The sequence below is a fragment of the Myotis nattereri genome (genome assembly GCF_964212035.1).
Source record: "Myotis nattereri genome assembly, chromosome: 3".
Classification (NCBI taxonomy): Eukaryota; Metazoa; Chordata; class Mammalia; order Chiroptera; family Vespertilionidae; genus Myotis; species Myotis nattereri.
Window position 1 is genome coordinate 146255946 of NC_138077.1, and position 14466 is coordinate 146270411.

The 14466-nt window shown below is 42.9% G+C and overlaps 1 protein-coding gene across 2 annotated transcripts in view; it reads right to left on the reverse strand.

The window, feature by feature from the left end:
* Positions 1–12123, reverse strand: part of LOC308516702 (epoxide hydrolase 4) — a 140362-nt gene extending 128239 nt beyond the window's left edge. For both annotated transcript variants that reach the window (XM_081087762.1, XM_081087764.1), the window contains exons 1-3: positions 11745–12123; positions 8771–8856; positions 2282–2439 (exon numbers count right to left, since the gene is read on the reverse strand). In XM_081087762.1, the coding sequence (XP_080943888.1) occupies positions 2282–2439; positions 8771–8856; positions 11745–11975 (475 nt within the window). In that variant the 5' untranslated portion in view covers positions 11976–12123. The remainder of the gene's footprint in view (positions 1–2281; positions 2440–8770; positions 8857–11744) is intronic.
* Between the last annotated feature and the right edge of the window lie 2343 nt (positions 12124–14466).

Below are 14466 nucleotides of genomic sequence, written 5' to 3' on the forward strand. Positions count from 1 at the left end.
TAGCTGGGTTGGCTCAATGGGTAGAGTATCAGCCTGTGGACTGAAGGGTCCCAGGTTCGATTCCAGCCAAGGGCACATGCCTGGGTTGCGGGCTCGAACCCCAGTAGGGGGCGTGCAGGAGGCAGCCAATCAATGATTCTCTGTCATCATTGATGTTTCTATCTCTCTCTCCCTTCCTCTCTAAAATCAATAAAATATATTTAAAAAAACACAACAAAAATGCTTGCATTTAAAAAAAAAAAAAAGAAAAGAAAAAAGAAAATTCAGGTGCCCAAGCTCCACTCTAGACTTAAAAATTCAGAATCTCTCCCAGGAATATAAATATATTTTAATCTGAAATAGTTTGGACACCATGATTAAGACTACATATAATTAGGTCATAAACAAGATTGAGTTATTTTTGAATGTTGGAGAATATCTAATTACAGTAAAAACCTAAATGTCCCACCTATGTCCAACTGGTAAATCTTTATTTCAAAGAAGCATCTATTTTCTCCCTAATTTCCCAAATTCAATGTTACAATGCAAAACAGTAAAACATCACTAATTTGGGACTGTGAAGTCAAATTGAATTAGTGGAAAGTCTTAATTATAGTACTAAGCACAAACAAGTTTCATTTCATGTAATCATTACGGTTATTTGAATTATGTTAAAATACTGATTAGTAGTAATTCCTACAGAATTTCATTTGTATGGATGGATAAGGTTAATTTTTAATTTATTCCTACAGTACTTCAAATTAATTTTTTCAAGTAAGTATTTTTCATCATCACCTCACCACTATACTAACATACACGCACATACACACACAGAGAAACATCTTGTTTATATTATTGATTTGCCTAGAAAATTGCATATTTTCAAACTTAAGCCAGGTCTAAAATATGAATGAAATCTGGCTGTTGGAAATCTGTGTCTCTGAGTCTATTTTATTGTAATCAGACTAAATGGTAACACTGCATTCATACCCCCAGACTCATCCACTGTTTTCTCCTCTAAAAATATTGGCTTGGCCCTAGCTGGTTTGGCTCAGTGGATAGAGCATCGGCCTGCAGACTGAAGGGTCCTGGTTTCGATTCCGGTCAAAGGCACATGCCCAGTTTGTAGGGTCGATCCCTATTAGGAGGCATGCAGGGGGGCAGCCAATCAATGATTCTCTCTCATCATTGATGTTTCTTTCTCTCTCTCCTTCTCTCTTCCTTTCTGAAATCAATAAAAATATATACAAAATAAAATAAAATGAAATTATTGGCTTGACCTATGGTCTCATTAGATTATTGTAGAAAGGGACTTTAATTTGATTTCATGGGTTTCTCACTTTATTGTCACCATTAACATACTGATGGTAACAGGTGGGTTTTAGTCAAAAGGGATGCAATGGATTAGACTGATGTTAAAAAAACACTTACTCTTCCCTGGTCCCCACTGCCATGGGAGGAATGTACTTTGCTGCCCCGTTGATGTTAGACTGGACTGTGCGATTTGCTTTGTTCCTGCGACAGGTGTATGACTTGACTGTGGGCTCAGCCACATGACTTGCTTTGGCCAATGGGCTGATAGTAGTGACCTGAAATATGTGTGTGCAGCTGAGCTCACCCTCTTACCGTTTCTGCCACTGCTAGGAAAAGAGCTTCCCCAGGTAGCCTCCCCTTTAGCTTGGGCTACCGCCCAACTCACAGTGAGAAGCCATCCCAGCTGGACCTACATGTCAGCCTGAGGAAACAACCCAGAGGTGTCCAGCCTACAGTTGATCTTCAGATTCATGAGCACAGGAGCAAATGCGTATGGCAGTGTGTCATTGAGTTTGGGGTGGTTGTTACACAAGAGTACTGTGACACTAACCTATCAATACAAGTAAGGTAATGCAAGTGCTTCCACATCTTGTAACATTTTTAAATGAATGTTTAAGTGTCAGTTCTGAAGACCAATTTTTTTTAGTATAAGACTCAAATTGCCAACAATTAGTCCTGAAAATAATAAATAGTAACTTAACATTAGGTCTGTTTCTAAGAACAAATTTTGAAAGTAATTTTTGGCTAGTGGACTGAATAATTATTCCAGATGTGTTATGTTAAATTCTCTGTATAAGCATTTGGATCTGGAACCCCAAACCTTAGTAACAGGATACTAAGAAAGGAGCTTCCCCAGGTAGCAATCCTGTCAGATAACAACCCAGGTAGGTGAAAAAGGCATCCTCCCAAGGAATTAGGTTATCATGTCACAATTTCTTGTACCGTAGTCCTTTAAAAAGAATTAACACTATTTTTTTAAGTAACCCACCTAAGGAGTCTAAAATATCCTTTATATCTGTAATTAGACAGTCCAGTTTATAATTCTCTCGATGAATGGGAGCGTCTGTTTCTCCATAGCCTCTCAAATCCAGCGCCACAACTCGGTATTCACTTTTAAACTCTCTCATCTGGTAACGCCAAGAATACCTGAAAGATATAAGGAACATTAAATATACCACAGTGACTAATACAAATACGTACTAACATTATAGATTTTCTAAGTGGAAAACTATAAGAAACTCCTTATCTTGAGAAAGGTTGTAGAGCTCTGTATAAGCAGGAAAGAAGAGACCTGTCTGAGAAGGGAACATTGACATTCTTTATTAAAATTATTTTATTTTTTCACCAGCTCCCGTGGGGTGTAACAATGGGCCAGCATTTACAGGAACTACAAAATACCAGATATTAAAAGCAATGTAGTCATATCTGCACTTAAGAAATCAATTTTCTGAGAACTAAGATGGCGGCATAGGTTAACGCCGGAGTTTGCTGCCTTGAACAACTACTTCAAAAGTGAAACTAAAAAACGGAACGGACATCACCCAGAACCACAGGAACGCTGGCTGAGTGGAAGTCCTACAACTAGGAGGAAAGAGAAACACATACGGACACTCAGAGGAGGCGCAGTGCTGAAGTCAAATTCTGAGGTGCGGAGTGCGCGGAGCGGGCTGGCGGCGGAGGGCGCAGTTGGCATTTTCAATAGGGAGGGAGTCACAGACTCTGAGCTCCAGATACAGGTGAGCCTTTAGGGACCCAGACTCAAACGGGAGAAGCGGGACTGTCTGGCCTCGGTCAGAGCGAGTGCAGCTTTCTCTCCGAGGTTTGCAGCTGGTGCTGAGACTCAGAGAGGCAGAGACCCTGGGGACAGGACTGAGAGCCGCCATAACTGCTCTCTCCGGCCCACCCTATTGATCCTGTGCGACCAGCCCCGCCCAAGCCCTGCACAGAGGCATTTGCTGGATAGCCTCAGGCAAAGGCTAGATTAGCACCTCCCTAGAGGACAGAAGTTCTCTCACTGCAGACACAGCTGATTCTCATAGCCACTTGGCCTGGAGGTCAAACCCTCCCTGGTATTAGCTACAACAATCAAGGTTTAACTATAAGACTGCGCACAAAGACCCCTAGGGGGTGCACCAAGGAAGCATAACAAAATGCGGAGACAAAGAAACAGGACAAAATTGTCAATGGAAGATATAGAGTTCAGAACCACACTTTTAAGGTCTCTCAAGAACTGTTTAGAAGCCGCCGATAAACTTAATGAGATCTACAAGAAAACTAATGAGACCCTCGATCTTATATTGGGGAACCAACTAGAAATTAAGCATACACGGACTGAAATAACGAATATTATACAGACTCCCGACAGCAGACCAGAGGAGCGCAAGAATCAAGTCAATGATTTGAAATGCGAGGAAGCAAAAAACACCCAACCGGAAAAGCAAAATGAAAAAAGAATCCAAAAATGTGAGGATAGTGTAAGGAGCCTCTGGGACAGCTTCAAGCATACCAACATCAGAATTATAGGGGTGCCAGAAGATGAGAGAGAGCAAGATATTGAAAACCTATTTGAAGAAATAATGACAGAAAACTTCCCCCACCTGGTGAAAGAAATGGACTTACAGGTCCAAGAAGCGCGGAGTGAAAGGGCGAGGACTACGCCCTCCACCTTGCCCCATGGTAAGGGCTATGCCCTCCATCTTACCTTGGCCATGTGCTCAGCAAGCTTCTTCCCGGAAGATAGTCAAGGGAAGTGCACGCCATCACTATGACCACATCCTGTGTAATGAGACAGCGACTCGTGCCTGGCCAATCTGCAGGGCCCACAGTCCTTTCTCCTCCCCTTACCCCAACCCCCTATAAAACCTCTCTCCACACAGAGTTTTCTCTCTCTCGGCCACTGGAGCTTACCGTTGCATCGGTGAGTGTGGCAGGGGAGCCAAACCTAGGTTTGAAATGAATGACTCTTTGCTTTTGCATCGGACTCGCTGGCTCCCTGTGGGTTCTTGGGAATCATGAAATCTGGGCACAACACGGAGAACCCCAAACAAAAGGAATCCAAAGAGGACCACACCAAGACACATCATAATTAAAATGCCAAGAGCAAAAGATAAAGAGAGAATCTTAAAAACAGCAAGAGAAAGAAACTCAGTTACCTACAAGGGAATACCCATACGACTGTCAGCTGATTTCTCAACAGAAACTTTGCAGGCCAGAAGGGAGTGGCAAGAAATATTCAAAGTGATGAATACCAAGAACCTACAACCAAGATTACTTTATCCAGCAAAGCTATCGTTCAGAATGGAAGGTCAGATAAAGAGCTTCACAGATAAGGAAAAGCTAAAGGAGTTCATCACCACCAAACCAGGATTATATGAAATGCTGAAAGGTATCCTTTAAGAAGAGGAAGAGGAAGAAAAAGGTAAAGATACAAATTATGAACAACAAACATGCATCTATCAACAAGTGAATCTAAGAATCAAGTGAATAAATAATCTGATGAACAGAATGAACTGGTGATTATAATAGAATCAGGGACATAGAAAGGGAATGGACTGACCATTCTTGGGGGGGAAAGGGGTGTGGGAGATGCGGGAAGAGACTGGACAAAAATCGTGCACCTATGGATGAGGACAGTGGGTGGGGAGTGAGGGCGGAGGGTGGGGCGGGAACTGGGAGGAGGGGAGTTATTGGGGGGGGGGGGGGAAGAGGAACAAATGTAATAATCTGAACAATAAAGATTTAATTAAAAAAAAAAGAAATCAATTTTCTAAGCTTTCCTTAAATAATATGTGCCACTATCAGGGAATATATATTTATAAATAATTCTGTTATTGCAGAACCATTTGATTCTCTAAAAAAGTGTATGAGATGGAAATTTATTTGCCTAACAAGTAGATTTTACTCATCTTACTCCACTGTCAGAGAGGGCTCAGTGTTTTTTAGTAACAACAGTTTACTTATGAATGAAAAAGTCTGAAGATTACAGATAGATTATGACTTAAAGAATCCAATAAAACGACTGGTTAAAATAAGCCTCTTCTTGCTAAAACACAATTCTTCTGTGGAGAAGATCCACACCATGAATACAAGCAAGCATGATATTAAAAACATTTAACAAGCCCTGACTGGTTTGGCTCAGTGAATAGAGTGTCGGCCTGTGGACTGAGGGGTCCCGGGTTCGATTCCTGTCAAGGGCATGTGCCTTGGTTGCAAGCCCGTCCCCAGTGGGGAGTGTGCAGGAGGCTGCTGATGGATGTTTCTCTCTCATCAATGCTTCTAACTCTCTATCTCTCTCCCTTCCTCTCTGTAAAAAACAAACAAACAAACAAACAAAAAACCATTTAGCAATCAAAATGGCACTGGCGCCGACCAATTAAAATGGCCATATTGCCATAGCCATGTCCCAAGGCCTCTGTTGGGCAGGTATTCCCTTTGTACTAGATCATGGAATGACAGAATTAATTTAAATACAGAGATGCATGAGATTTTCTTCTTCCAATAAGCAAAACCATTTTTTAAAAATATATTTTATTGATTTTTTTACAGAGAGGAAGGAAGAGGGATAGAGAGAAACATTGATCAGCTGCTTCCTGCACACCCCCTTCTGGAGATGTGCCCACAACCAAGGTACATGCCCTTGACCGTAATCAAACCTGGGACCCTTCGAACCTGGGACCCTTCAGTCCGCAGGCCTACGCTCTTTCCACTGAGTCAAACCGGTTAGGGCCAAAATCATTTTGGATAACAACAAAAAAAAAGACACAAATTTTTCAAAGTAATTTACTATGTTATGGAACTCAGAATATGCATTAATAATTTGCATGCACATCTGCTCATGAAAACACAGTGTAAAATTATCTGACACAAGTCAAATGGGAGATTATTATAATAGTGAGAAAGGGACTGCAATGTGATATGATACAAAGCAGTAAGATCAATGAAGCAAATCAACCACTTTACATCAACAGATATTATCAGGAAGGGTATCAGACACATATTTGGAATTAGGAATCGATACAGAATCTTTGATCTATGATTTATGAAAATCTACAAAATCATTACCAATTAAGATGGATTTGAAAATGTTAATAAAAGTGTCTTTCTTAGCTAGGCCATAGTAATTGTTAGTCTTTTCTTTTAAATATATTTTTATTGATTTCAGAGAGGAAGGGAGGGAGGGAGGGAGAGAGAGAGACAGAAACATCAATGATGAGAGAGAATCATTGATCGGCTGCCTCCTGCAAGTCCCATAATGGGGATCGAGCCAGCAACCTGGGCATGTGCCCTGGGAATCGAACCCACGACCTTCTGTTTCATAGGTTGACACTCAACCACTGAGCCGTACCAGCTGGGCAATATTGTTACTCTTGCCTCTGGGTTGTAACAAACAAATGAAGCACTTTGTTTCCTTAAGATAATCTGTCAACACATATGATATTTTCTCATTAGCTTTACTTAAAATTTTAAATTATTTTTTATGTTTTTGTACCTCATCAATAAAGTTCTGCAGATTTAAGCTCTTAAATATTTAATCAATCACTTTTCCTGCCCATCCTTGCTAACATTATCTTAACTCAGGCCTCCACTGATGCAACAACCTATTGATTGATCTGTGTCCACACCATTCCCTTCCATTCTTTCTTCTATGAAACCAAAGTGCTGTAGCAAAACCACATACTCTCTCATGTAATTTCCCCACTTAAAATATTTTCTTGACACCTTATTACTCATAATGTGAAGCTCAAACTCCGTCTGGCAGACAAAACCTCCAAGATTTGACTATTACCAAATTTTCCAGCCTGATTACTTTATACCCTGTCATCTGCTATATAATAAAAAGAGCTAGCATCTACATCATTCTCACCAAGGGCCCGGCACCTTTGGGTATACGGACTACACTCCAACCAACTGAGCCACACGGGCCAAGGCCCAATCTGCACATCTTACTCCCGTCACCGTTTTACCCAGCCACCCCCCTCCCCCGATAAAATGTGCATTAGTTTAATATATTAAGTATCTGTGTCTTCATTCAGAATTCACTTAATTAGAGGTTTCAAGGTAGAAATTTGATTCAAAATAATGTGTATAATCTCACAATATTTTACATTTAAAATTATATTAGATACTATGCAAACATAATACCTGCATTATCATATTAATAATAAAAATAGCCTTACAAATAAATTTAACCATTGCCATTATCAGTGAATGGAGTCAAACAATATCTTAAACATTTCTAAGAAATAGCACAACTGTTATTTTAATAAATTGCAAGAGAATAATTTTTAAATGTAATCTTCCTAGACTTCATAAATAGATGGCATAATTGATTTACACTTTAAACTGAAGAAGAAATCACATCAGTGATTCATATGATTAAAACAAAAACAACCCCAACACCTTTGATGCAAGAATGAGACATATTGCAAAACCAGTAACTCCTGGAAATATTATAAATAAACAAAATAGCCGAAACCGGTTTGGCTCAGTGGATAGAGCGTCGGCCTGCGGACTGAAAGGTCCCAGGTTCGATTCCGGTCAAGGGCATGTACCTGGGTTGCGGGCATATCCCCAGTAGGAGATGTGCAGGAGGCAGCTGATCGATGTTTCTCTCTCATCGATGTTTCTAACTCTCTATCTCTCTCCCTTCCTCTCTGTAAAAAATCAATAAAATATATTTTAAAAATAAATAAATAAACAAAATAAACTATTTTCACCCACATTTTTTCCCCCTGGTAGCTTTTGGTAACAGCAGAGAACTCTTTTTAAAAAACCTCTTTCCTAGTTATTACTCTTAATGTAAGGAGGGTTTCTGGTTTCCCAGCGAGCCATTTTCAGATGTAGACTATCCTTTCCCCTTCACAGCAGAGGAAAGGCAGTCGTCATCAGCCTCTGTGCTCAGCTGTCTGTATGAAGAGCCTCATTTGCCTATGCACTTGAATAATGACAAATGCATTCCATACAGCTGGTGATGAAGACGACTCAAAGAAATTGCTGGCATCAACTCAGAATATTTTTTAAAACGATGAGGCAAGTAAGTGACTGAGCTAGAATCACTGCCCATGTTACTTTATACAGATTTGACTAATGCTTCAGACTTACATTTTATTGTGAGTCAATCATGTCAGGCACTCCACCAGCAGAACCTACATACACATGTTGATTTGCATGGGCTATTTACCACCCAATTGCCTCCAGATGAAAGAAAATAAAAATTTAACATGAAAATAACTTATGTTTGTTTATGCAGGTAAAGCCAGAGTGGAGAAAAATCTTTATGTGGGGAAAATCTTCTCAGGAAAAGGCATCCATAGACTTTTTGCTTTGGAAGAATGGTTTTTTGCCCTCCTCCATGCTTTTCTTCAACGCCTAGTGCACTAGCATCCTCAATGCATTTATTAATAAAGTCCCTGTATGTATGACACTCTGATAAACAAAGTATTTAATGCTAAAAAAAAGAGTTAATTTGTAAGTTTACCAGAATTCTGGAAATCCATGAAGTAGCAGCATAAGTGGTTTGCCTCTTTCTCCAGCAGCAACATAATGAAATCTTAATCCAGATTCCTGCAGTAGAAAACATGAAGTTTCAGTGATGATTTGTGTTGTTAAAGCAGTATAGTTAGTATTTCCATTTCATTAAAAAAAAACAACTCACTTGCATTGTATTTAATATCAAGAAATAAAAATTCCATAGCCAGCCCTAACCGGTTTGGCTCAGTGGATAGAGCATCAGCCTGCGGACGGAAGGGTCCTGGGTTCGATTCCGGTCAAGGGCATGTACCTTGGTTGCGGGCACATCCCCAGTAGGGAGTGTGCAGGAGGCAGCTGATCGATGTTTCTCTCATCGATGTTTCTAACTCTCTATCTCTCTCCCTTCCTCTCTGTAAAAAATCAATAAAATATATATTTTTAAAAAATTCCATAGCCAGTTGGGCTCAGTGGATAGAGCGTTGGCCTGCAGATCGAAGGGTCCCAGGTTCAATTCCGGTCAAGGGCATGTACCTTGGTTGCAAGTTGGATCCCAGGCCCTGGTTGGGGTGTGTGCAGCAGGCAACCAATCGATGTGTCCCTCTCACATCAATGTCTTTCTCTCTTGCTGTGTCTCCCGCTCCCATTCACTCTCTCTAAAAATCAGTGGGAAAATATTCTCGGGTCAGGATTAACAACACAAAACATCTTAAAAAAAAAGAATAAAATAAGTATTATTAATTTTCAAAGAGAAAAAAACTTTATGATTTATCAGTAGGATGAATTGACAGATTTACTTTGTCAACATTCCCTTTATAGCACCTTCCCTTCTTCTACTTACAAAGTCAATTGAGATATTATGAGCTTCTGAAACAATGTCACAATTTGTGACTTTCATTTTACTGCTGTGTCACATCTCATCTCATTCAAATTCTATAGGACCTGTAAATAATTCTGATTTGGATTTATATTCCTGCCATGTTTACCCCCTAGTCAAGTACTTTTCTCAGTTTGCCTGTCAAGAGCTATGCCATCAGTTATGTAATTCACACCTTCTTTTCTTATTTTTAGTTCTCTCCTTCCCACATTTTTATTTTAAGATGAGAGTTGCATGCTGCTTGCTCCTCATGTCATATCTGTGTATTTGTAATAGCAGAATACTCTGAATGCTCAAGGCTTCACTCTGCATGTGGGAGACAAGACCGCCCAGGGAAATAAAAAGCATGGGAATGAGACAGGAATACAGTGACTACAAAGCAAGCTGAAGAGAGAAAAGTGGAGAAAAAAAGCAAGGAAGAGAAACAAAAACTCATAAAGAAGTGAGGAAAGAAAGCAAGAGCTGAAAGCTGGGCACAGACTCTGGGTTTTATATCAGGTTACCCAAGTACATGGGTTTTCAGATGTGAAACAATCTTAAAAGGCATCTAACCCAACCCCACCATTTTTGCAGATTTAGAAACTGGGGTCCAAAGATGTTAACACATATCATGACATTGGTTAGGAGGAAGGCTCTGACTGGAACCTACCAGGACAATGTTCTCCCACTCCTTGGTCTGTGTCTCTGGGGAAGCGCTTTAGATGGCCAGTGAGAAGAAAGGCATTCTGAGGCATTTCAGATGAGTTTACACTCCTTTTTCTCCTCATGTGGAATGAAGAGAGTAAATCTGACTTTGCCCTCAACTGCAGAATGCCTTCCTAGGTCAGTAACTTCTTTTATTGGTGGTGCGTCTTGGAAGATACCATAATACTGTGGGCACTTGATTGAATTTAGTGAACAAATTACTGCACTTACCATGTGCCAGACACTGGTCTTTTTTTTTTTTTTTTTTTTTTTTTTAATCTTCACCCGAGGATATTTTCCCGTTGATTTTTAGAGAGAGGGAAAGACAGAAACATCGATGTGAGAGACACATTAATTGGTTGCCTCTTGTTTGGGCCCTGGTCCTCTACCAGGGCCTGGGCAGGGAAGGAGCCTGCAACCAAGGTACATGCCCTTGACCGGGGTCGAACCTGGGACCCTTTGTTCCACAGCTGATGCTCTAGCCACTGAGCCAAACCAGCTAGGGCCAGACACTGGTCTTTTTGGTGGTTGTTGTTTCACAAATCTGAACTCTTTAATTATCATATCATGGTCTGAAGAAAGCTAAGAAAGGCATATCCCTTGGTCTTCTGGACTACAGCTGCTGGACAATCTAGCTCCTAATAGGAACCCTCCACTTGGTGACATAAATGTCCCCTCATTTGAAGCTAGTTTTGAAAGGCCTGTGAGTCACACTGTAAGGTGCATCACCAAGGACACCACGTGGAGCCTCAGGAAATGGAACATCAGTGGCTGTGAGGGGCCCTGGGACAAGCGCGGACATTATGAGTCTGCATGCACGGTGGGCGCTTGCTTTTTATTCCACTCCTTTGGTCTCTAGGTTCATTACTTGGCTTCCTTCTCCACAAACATGCACCATTTATTTATGATTTCATGCTGCTTAGGTCATCTGTGAATGTTCCATTCTGCTGATCTGAATAAACTCTTGATTTCCAATGGCTTATTCTATTTACTCTTTTATTCTATCACCTGGGCAAGGACAGGCTCCTGAGACATGAGGGCGCCACCTGGAACAATTTCCTACAGGATCTGAGCTCTAAAGGGCAAAAAGGTGACGGGAGACAGCTTCCCCTTCCCACTTAACCTAGTCTCTCTTCTCCTCCTCTCTCTTCCGCTCCCTCCCTAACCCCCCCCCCCACGCCCCTCCCTCCCCCCCCAACACACACGCACGCAAAAAACAGGGAATGTAAACACACACAGTCCGACCCCTCTGCGGCCACACCTCGCCCCTCTTGCCTCCCTTTGGCATCTTGGTCGTCCCCGCCGCGCGCCCTGCGAGCCCCGAGACACTAGGGGACGCCGGGCCGGGCGTCAGGGAAGCAGCAGCCCCGAGCCCTCTGCTCTCCCGCATGCCACGTTCCCTCCCGACCCCGCCGGCCTTCACCTTGAGCCGCACGTAGCAGTGGGTACCCAGGGAGGGGTCGTTCAAGCACCGGGGCGGGTGCTCCCGCGCGCCCCGCCGGAAGGTCTGCGCGGGTCCCTGGCCGATGCTCCACAAAAGTTTGAGCAGGTAGATGGAGGCGCAGAGCCCGCAGTAGCCGTAGACCAGGGACCAGAAGAGCAGGGACCGGATCGTGAACATCAGGCGGGGCAGGCAATCCCGCAGCCTCGCCATCGCGCGGCGGGCGGCGGGGCCCACCGTCCTGGGAGGCACCGGAGCGGCAGCGCGCACACCAGCCGCAGAGAAGCAGCGAGGCAGCGAGCGCCGCGGCGTCAGGCCCGCCCGCCCGCCCGTCCGCCCCGATCGCCGGCTCCGCGCGCACCTCCCCGAGGGCCCTGCAGCCGCGCCCGCCGACGTCCCGTGTCATAGCCTCGGGCTCTGCACTCCCGGTGCGCGCTCCGGCCCAGCGCTGAGACGAGGCGCGGCCGCATTGCTAAACTGTGGGGAAGCGGTGGGACTCCCAGTCCTCCCAGGCACCGCGGAGGGAAGAGCCTCTCTTATTTTGACCAGTGTTCACATTTTCTCGTTGCCCACTGGCTGATGGAATTTCATTAGGCCTTTATCTGGATCATAGAATTAGGATCCAGACAGGGGCAATAACTGGTTTTCATACTACTCAGCAGACATTGACTTGATTCATTCCTAACACTTTTCTGAAGGTGCTGCTATTCTCGGACTAGTTCAGTCGTTATATACAGTCATGTCTGGAAACCCCTAGTCCAGTGGTTCTCAACCTTCCTAATGCCGCGACCCTTTAATACAGCTCCTCGTGTTGTGGTGACCCCCCAACCACAAAATTATTTTCGTTGCTACTTCATAACTGTCATGTTGCTACTGTTATGAATCGTAATGTAAATATCTGATATGCAGGATGTATTTTCATTGTTCGCGACCAACAGGTTGAGAACCGCTGCTAGTCTGTTCTCTGTCCCTACAAGAATATTGTATAAATAGAACCATCTAGTATGTAACCTTTTGCTTTTGGCTTCTTACACTTAGCATAATGCGTCTGACACTCAACTGTGCTGTTACATTGTTCCTTTTTTTATTGCTCAGTAGTGTTTCATTGAATGTACCGTATTGTTTATCCATTCCCCAGTTAAGGGACAGTTGCATTTCTTCCAGTTTTGGTGGCTATGAGTAAAGCCACTATAACATTCATGTAAAGTGGTTGTGAGTGTGTGTGTGTGAACATACATTTTCATTTAATTTGGTTAAATACTTATTAGAGTGGGATTGCTGGGCTAGGTGGCAAGGGTGCATTCAACTTTATGAGAAACTGACAAACTGTACAATTTTGAGTTTACATGGGCAGTGTGTGAGAGTGATGGTTAGGTCAGATTCCTGCAAGCACGGGGATTATAAAAAAAAAAATCTTTTGAATTTTAGCCATACCAAGAAGTGTGTCGTGGTATCATTGAAATTTTAATTTGCATTTCCCTAATGATCAATGTTGAACATCTGTAGCACTTGTGTGCCACTCGAATACATTCTTCTTTGACCGTGTTTGTTACTGGTGGTGGGAAGTGCAGAGGGCAGAAGGTGTCCTAATTCAGCCTCACAGGCAGGCACTATGTCATTGGACATCAGGGCGGGACCTTCTCAATGATCCTTCCCCACCCCCAGTACCGCTGATAGTCTGCACCCCAGATGCGTTGCCTTCCCCCGGCAGCAGTGGCTCTTCATCAGTGCCTTAAAGGTGATAGGGTTTGCTGTTCTCCTCCCAGAAACTTGAGGTGTGTATTCTTTCGTTGTTGTTGTTAATCCTCACCCGAGGATCTTTTCCCATTGATTTTTAGGGAGAGTGCAAGAGAGGGAAAAACAGAAACATCACGTGAGAGAAACACATGGATTGGTTGCCTCCTGCACCGGTGCACGGGGGAGAAGCCTGCAACCGAGGTAGTGCAGGAATCGACCTGGGACTGCTCTATCCACTGAGCCAAAGTGGCAAAGGCGAGGTTTGTATTCTTTAGGGAAGATAGGGCAGAAAGATTTGGGGGTGGGGGATGGGCTTTTTGCTTTTCTTATATCTGCTGCCATTGTCTTTTGGGCCTGCATCCAAAGGATGGCTTCCTCAGAACCCTCATCCTGCACCCCAAATCTTCCTTGTGAAGTACTGACGCCTGGATGCAGTCTATGGAGAAGAGCCTGAAAGTGTTTACAGATTTCTCTTGTGTTCCCAGGGGTTCTACATTCTCAGCTACTCAGCCTTTAGCAATTTGACACAACTTTTAGATGATTTTAAAAAAATATATATTTTATTGATTTTTTTTACAGAGAGGAAGGGAGAGGGATAGAGAGTTAGAAACATTGATGAGAGAGAAACATGGATCAGCTGCCTCCTGCACACCCCCCACCGGGTATGTGCCTGCAACCAAGGTACATGCCCTTGACCGGAATCGAACCTGGGACCTTTCAGTCCGCAGGCCGACGCTCTATCCACTGAGCCAAACCAGTTAGGGCTTTTAGATGATTTTTGTTGTTACCAGATTATATAGAATTTGACATATCTGCTCAGGTAAGCCAGTACTTATGTCCTGCCTGTACTTTGATGTTTTTGTCTTTTCTTAGATTTCAGGTTATTTTGGTTACCCTGCAATCTCAGCCCTCAGATTATTATTTTTAAAGGAAGGCCTACACTTGCATGAATTTTGTGCATCGGGCC